General features: G+C 38.0%; 1 protein-coding gene across 4 annotated transcripts in view; it reads right to left on the bottom strand.

Moving 5' to 3' along the window:
* Positions 1–664: 664 nt before the first annotated feature.
* Positions 665–7,354, bottom strand: part of frem1b (Fras1 related extracellular matrix 1b) — a 69,046-nt gene continuing 62,356 nt past the window's right edge. For 3 of the 4 annotated variants that reach the window (XM_068591541.1, XM_068591543.1, XM_068591544.1), the window contains 5 exons: positions 4,188–4,232; positions 3,948–4,109; positions 3,596–3,714; positions 1,931–2,016; positions 665–1,307 (listed from right to left, as the gene is read on the bottom strand). In XM_068591541.1, coding sequence (XP_068447642.1) covers positions 1,114–1,307; positions 1,931–2,016; positions 3,596–3,714; positions 3,948–4,109; positions 4,188–4,232 — 606 coding nt within the window. In that variant the 3' untranslated portion in view covers positions 665–1,113. The remainder of the gene's footprint in view (positions 1,308–1,930; positions 2,017–3,595; positions 3,715–3,947; positions 4,110–4,187; positions 4,233–7,354) is intronic. The other variant, XM_068591542.1, reaches the window with a different exon arrangement.

The raw sequence follows: 7,354 nt of genomic DNA, 5'->3' as shown, positions 1-7,354 counted from the left end.
ATTAATGGCGATTCATTTTTTTCAGTCTTGCCCAGCCCTAGTAATTACATAAACTTAATTGTGATTGTTTTTTTCTGTTCGGATGGATCTGTTCCCACAAGTCTTTACTGTATTTTAGTAATTTAAATGAAGTTAATCAATGTTGTGGTTCCAGAGAACCTGTAGGAAACGTCACTTGACCTTTTTTTTTTTTTATCATTTCCTTGTCTGATAATGGGGGCAGCAGGTTTCGGGGGGCATGGGGTTCAAAAAGTTAATGCATTAAGCGGAATTTGAAAGCAGTAATCGGACAATTATCTTACCAACTAAGACCATACAGTGAAAAAGTAAGTACTTAAATGCAGAAAAATAATATTTTTCTATTATACAATTAGATTTTGTTAATACTAAATACTAAATACTAAAAAAATACTAAATACTGTTAAACAGGACTTTGCTGTTTTACATGTTTGGAGTGGAGCTTATTCTGATCCGTTAACTAATGATTATTTTCATTATTTATCAATCTGCTGATTATTTTCTCCATTGATCGATTGTTTGTTTGGTTTGTAAGAATAGTAAGGAAGGCCGTCACAGTTACCCAGAGACCAAAGAAAACAGTCTAGACCTCAACATCATTACAAATACATGTTCATTAATAACATTCGTAAAGGAAAAGGGCAAATCTTCACATTTTTTAAGCTGAAACCATGAAACATGAAAAAGGATCAATTAATGGACTAACAAAACATATTTTTTGAACACTTTTTTTTGTGTGTGAAAATCTTAGCTTGTAAAGTAATTAAAGCTGTCAAATGAATGTAGTGAAGTATACATGTAGTGGATGAGAAGTACAAAGTTGCATGAAAAAAGAAAATACACAGGTAAAGGTCCCTCAATATTGTAAAAAGATATATATATTTGAGGTAAGTGTTTGAAACATAATAAAAAATATGCCAAACTGCTGATCTGCATCTAAAATTCAAAGACCCATACATCGGTTTGTGCAAAAATCTGTATTATGACAAAAACAAAGAAAACTAATGTACAGAGCAGCAGCATAATTGTGTGTCATTAAATATGACTTTAACATGTTCACAGAGGTTGCTGTCATTGTAGTGGTAAATGTGTCTCTCAGTGAGTGTGAGCCGGCGACGAGCAGATGTATGTGTGTTGAGTTTCGGGGGAGCAGCGTGAGGAGATCCAGCTTCTGGGATTTTCGACCAGCACGCAGTCCGAGCCGACAGCGGACTCGGATGCCCTCAGTCTGGAGAAGGACAGCATCCGACCATCGGCCCACATCCAGCGACCCGAAGCCCAAGATAGACCTGAGAAACATGCAGAGTGAGCGACAATCACTCACCAGGGTTCAGACATGTAACGGTTTACCATTCTCATCCTAAATCTGTTGTACTTTTATGTCTGTGAAAGTGACGACTGTGGTGAGCAGAGTCGTTCTTCAATCAGAGTATCAGTGCCGGAGCCGGATCCCCGGCTCCGCTAGCCCATGTCAATGTGTCCTTGAGCAAGACACTTAACCCTAAATTGATCCCATAGCTGCGCCTACGGTGTATGACGGTGTATGATGGTGGTTGATGATACTGATGTGGCACCTTGCATGGTGGCTCCTCTCATCAGTGTGTAAGTGGGTGAATGATGTCATGTAGTATTAAAGGACTTTGAGTGGTCGAAAGACTAGAAAAGCGCTATACAAGTAATCCTTGACTTTTTAACATACACTTTTCTCATAGACTTCCTTTTGCAACTAAAGGGGTGGGCCCCTGATGATTAATAGTGAGAATGCAAGTTTCATGGCCTCACTCGACAGAACCAGAGGTCTCTCCTGGTTTTTATAAAAAGCTAAGTAGTAAGAATCTTTAAGAACAAATCTGTTTGTATGAGTAATGTGTAAATTGTGTGTAATGTGTAAATTAGGCTTTTAGCCACTCACCGATCCAAAATGGCTTCCTTCCTGCAAACTTCCACAGCCAGACCATGTCTCTTCTGGACCGCACGCTGGTCAGGCTGCTGTCAAACCTGACACACAATGTGAAGAGTCAGACACACTCCTGCAGCTGTGTTCACACACACTGATAAAACTTAAATAAACTGAAACTTGATGCATGTGCATGTTCACGTTATAATTCCTTCACAGTTTTTATAAGATCCCTGTAAATAAAATCACATCCTTGAATTGATCATTCAAGTAAAGATTTTTTTTGTTGAGTTATACATCAACCTAAAAGACTGAGGAAGAAATTAGTATTTTATAAAAAATGCCGGGTTTGGGGTTTGACTGACAAGATGTCTCTACGTTGTCTAAATTCTGGTACTGTAATAATTGAGCTTGATATCATCATATATTTTTCTTTTAAAGATTTTAAAGCAGCTATAAGCCATTAAACAGTCGATTGACACACATTGAGACTAGCAGGAGAACACACTTGAGCATTTAGAAGTTAAAGACAGATTTCTTTTTCAGGAGTTGGTGGAGACGAAAAACAGAACTAAAAAAGAAAGTATTGGGTAGAAATAGAAGTTCTTAAGTTCTTGTTAAAAAGCTTTTTTAGATACAAACCTCTTTATGTGTTACAACTAAGGATGAGTATTGTTTGAGTTTTTTCTGATACCGGTGCTAAACCGATACTTTTAAAATGATAACGGTGCCTGAACCAATACTTTTTTATTGCTAAGGCATATATTATATATATTAACTTTTTAATATAAATATTATATTAAACATACAAAACACTTCAAACTACAGCTTCAAACTTTTAACTTCAAACTATAAACAATATATATATATATATATATATATATATATATATATATATATATATATATATATATTTATATATGTATATATATATATATATATATATATATATATATATATATATATATATATATATATATATATATTTAAAAAAAAGACAGACCAGCTTAAGGTGCCCTGATAGGGAACGTTTGCAACAGAACTCCACTCAGAAACGGTTGGATTCTACAAACTGCTGCTTTACTGGACTAGACGTCATCATTAATATCAACTGGAGAGCTTTACTGGACTACAGCTTTGTTCCAACAAGCATAGGACTGCAAAAGCTCCTGCACTCATGTCTCCCCTGCGATCATTTTGTGAGCGCAATGCGTGTGCACGCTAGTAGCCCCGCCCCCTTGAGCCCCGCTGCATGCAGGTACATAAGAGGAAGCGGAGCAGTCACTGTGCTCTGATCCGCGCTATTTTAATAAAGTATCGACACTAAAAATATGCTAAATCCTATCGTTTTTAACGTACGGGTACCGCACTACCTTTTTAGTATCGGTATACTGTGCAACTTTACAGCGTAGTGTAAAAAAAAAGTATTTAAATTGGCTCAGGCACCGAAAGGAAGCACGGAAATCAGCGTTGTGTTTCGGTCGGGTAGGTACCGGACGTATTTGAACCGGTGCCAGATTAGCACCGGTTCTCGGTACCCAACCCTAGCTACAACAATCCAGTTCGTATAACTGTGTGTCATTTTATCATAACGAATAGAAATGATGGATAAAACTGTTGTGATGAAACCGAGACTGCAGTTTAAAACCAAAGTAAAAGTGTGATTTTTGTGTTAGTTACATCAAAGAGCAGCTCCTCTCGGCACTGGCCCAGCTGGCCACGGACGAGCTGACAATGTAGCAGCGTCTCCTGTACTGAGTCCAACTGTCCGGGCAGGAACTGCTGATTGCTTTCCCCGTCTAAAAAAAGAAAAGAGAGAAAGAGAATAATCACAACATGGAGCAATGAGGCCAACTCTGATTGTTTCTAAGTCAGCCTGGCTTATACGACCTATACAGGAGGGTAAATCATGGGGGTGCTGAAGGATTCATGTAGAACGACATGTATAAAAAGTATCTTGGAGTTTTTGAGCGGCTGTCTTTGGCGTTTATGCTTCACAAGGAAAAATAAAAACAGAGCTGTTTGTTCGCACCTTGCGCTGACGAAGCTCTGGTGGGTGTATGGGTTCTGGATGGTCCATCTGAAGAGGCTCCCCGATGCGGAGGTCCTGTGGGAGGCGACCGTGACGCGACCAGCTCCACCCGACATCTCCTGGCTTCAGCTCCTCCACCCGGAGAGGAGTCAGACTGTGGAACTGAGGAGAACCATGCGGATATTAACACGAGCGCATCATGTGTTTTCATCCAACAGTGGACAAACAAGCGAGTCTTACCGTCCAGACCTTCTCCTCAGATCTCCTCTCGCTGGACTGATGGACCTGAACAAAACACTCAAACATCAGCTTTGTTTAAGCAAAGAAAAGTAAAGCTTTTTTATTGTGTTTATTTCAGCATGCACTGCTGTCCCACCATGCAATATATAATTCAAATTAAAGAAGCTTCTAAAACTAAAAAGAGCATTTCCTGCAGAAAATGCATTGGAATGCAAAACGCTGAAAGTTATAGCTAAAATATTTGAAACAAAATAGCAGAATAGATGAATATATAAATAAATAGCAAATAATTACTGAAAATACAGAAAAGGCAAAATACTTGCTGAAAAGTGTTACAGTTCAAAAGCATTTAACTGAATTGTTGAAAATGCTTGTCGTTTAAATGTATAATTGGAAAAGTTGAAAGGAGAACTGCATCATCTAAATCAGGGGTGTCAAACACACGGCCCGTGCGCAGCCGTTCACGTGCCTGCAGCCTGCAGATAGACACAGACCAACTACCTGCTGTTGGAGACGGATTTGCTCTCACATTCAGTTGGATTTGCTCTCACATTCAGTCGGATTTTAACACGTCTAAATCTGTTGGATTCCTATCGACCGCAGTTTACGACAGAAGACAAGATTTCCCACATTCTGAGCGATACATTATGCCCAAAGAGTAAACGGTTTGGAGTAGAGGGCAAGTTTAAACTATGTTTTTAACAAAATCCTCACATCTCTCCGTATGACGTCACCCGCTCTGAGGTGCCCAATAAGCAATGATGATAAAGGCAGAAAAGGTGCGGAAAAAACATAAACCGAAAACGCAGACAGTTTAAACTCTATAAGAGATATCAAAAAAGTTCAGTGATACAGTAATAGCTGAACGTTTTGTCAACATTTTAAAGGTGAAATGGTATCTCTCCCTGAAGGCATGGCAGAACCTTTACCTTTTGAAGTTGAAGAAGTTGAAAGCGGATTTCAAGATGTTCTTCATTGGAAACAATTCATTTTTATTTTTGATAAAAAGCTAAATAATTTTAAAATTTGAGAAAATATGAAAAATGTAAAAGTGTAGATTAATAGCTGAAGGTTTTGTCAACATTTGAAATTTTAAATATTGTCTCAAGCTCAACGTATGAAGAAACTGTAAACGTTTGAAGATGATTTGAAGATTTCCCCATTGAGTCCCATTATAAAAAATCATAAAAAGCTTAATAATTTGGAAATTTGAAAAGTCAGAAATATGAAAGGCCATAGCCATCGTGTCCTTAAGTAGCTGAATATTTGAATAATTAAACTTTTTTCTGTAGCTGAAAATATGAAGGAGTAGTTAAGGTCCAAAATATGGATGGAAGAAATAGAATAATAACTAGAAAGAGCATTTCTTGCAGAAAATGTGTTGGAATGCAAAAAGCTGAAGCTTATAGCTGAAATATTTGAAATAAATAGCTGAATATACCTGAACATAGTGGAATATATCTTAAATTAGCTAAATATAACTAAATATATTTGAAAATGAAAGAATAGCTGAATATATGTGAAAATAGCTGAATATATTAATATAGCTGAAAATAGCGGAATAGATGAATATATAAATAAATAGCAAATAATTACTTAAAATATAGAAAAGGCAAAATACCTGCTGAAAAATGTTACAGTTCAAAATCATTTAATTGAACTGTTGAAAATCCTTGTCGTTTAAATGCATAATTGGAAAAGTTGAAAGGAAAACTGCATCATCTAAATCAGGGGTGTCAAACACATGGTCCGGCCCGCCAGGGTGTCCAGTCCAACAGAAGAATTTTTTTTTCTTCTTTTTTTTAAAATTAAAGTTGGCTAAAGGTGGGGTTTAAACCACTGATCCTTTCCTTATAAGACGGAGTTGCAAACCATTGATCCACAGACACAGTTGGTGAGACACCTGATATTATTGGGTTGCAGAGTTAAACCTCAGAATGTGAACGTCAGTGACGCTGTTAATCCTGACGTCTGTAACCAAAGTGACCTGTACACACGCGCGCACACACACACACACGAACGTGCACGCGACCATAATAACACGTTAACGCGGCCGCTGACGCCACCGTTCACGCGCGCGGCCGTTAAGGCGCGGGCGCACCCATTCGCAAACGTTTACACGCGCGGCCGTTTCACGTTAGTGGGCGTTCACGTGTGCTGCCGTTCACGTGTGCTGCCATTCAAGCGCGTGCACGGCCGTTCACGTGCGCGACCGTTTACGCGTGTGCACGTGCGCACCCGTTCGCGTGTGCGGCCATTCACGTGCCTGCTGCCTGCAGATGCACAGACCAAAATGCTGCTGCTGGGGACGGACCTGCTCTCACATTCAGTCGAACTTCAACACGTGTGAATCTGTTGGATTCCTATCGACGGCAGTTTACGGCAGAAGACAAGATTTCCCACGTTTTGAGCTATAAATTATGCCCAAAGAGTATACGGTTTGGAGTAGAGAGCAAGTTTAAAATATCTGTATCTCCAGGTGCCCTCGCTCTGAGTATGACGTCACCCGCTCTGAGCTAACGATAAAGGCACACTAACGATAAAGGCAGAAAATATGCGGAAAAAACATAAAACAAAAACGCAGAGAGTTAAAACACTATAAAAGATATTAAAAAAAAGCTAAGTAATACAGTAATAGCTTAACATTTTGTCAACATTTTAAAGGTGAAATGGTGTCTCTAGCTGAAGGCATGACAGAGCCTTTACCTTTTGAAGTTGAAGAGTTGAAAGCAGATTTGAAGATGTTCTTCATTGGAAACCATTCATTTTTAGTTGGATAAAAAGCAGAATAATTTTAAAATTTGAGAAAATATGAAAAATGTAAAAGCGTAGATTAATAGCTGGAAGTTTTGTCAACATTTGAAATTTTAAATATTGCCTCTAGCTGAACGTATGAAGAAACTGTAAACGTTTGAAGTCGAAGATGATTTGAAGATTTCCCCATTGGGTCCCATTGTAAAAAAGATGATAAAAAAATCATAAAAAGAATAATAATTTGAAGATTTGAAAAGTGACAAATATGAAAAGTCATACCATGTGTGTCCTTAAGTAGCTGAATATTTGAATAATTGAGTTTTTTTCTGTAGCTGAAAATATGAAGGAGTAGTTAAGGTCCAAAATACGTACGGAAGAAATAGTTGAATAAGTTGAATAAAGATTTGAAGAAC

This window comes from Clinocottus analis, unplaced genomic scaffold, assembly GCF_023055335.1.
Source record: "Clinocottus analis isolate CAN_PGR_092001 unplaced genomic scaffold, fCliAna1.0.p SCAF_25, whole genome shotgun sequence".
Taxonomy (NCBI): domain Eukaryota; kingdom Metazoa; phylum Chordata; class Actinopteri; order Perciformes; family Cottidae; genus Clinocottus; species Clinocottus analis.
The sequence above is the reverse complement of the archived record's forward strand: the minus strand, read 5'-3'. Positions and strand labels throughout refer to the sequence as shown.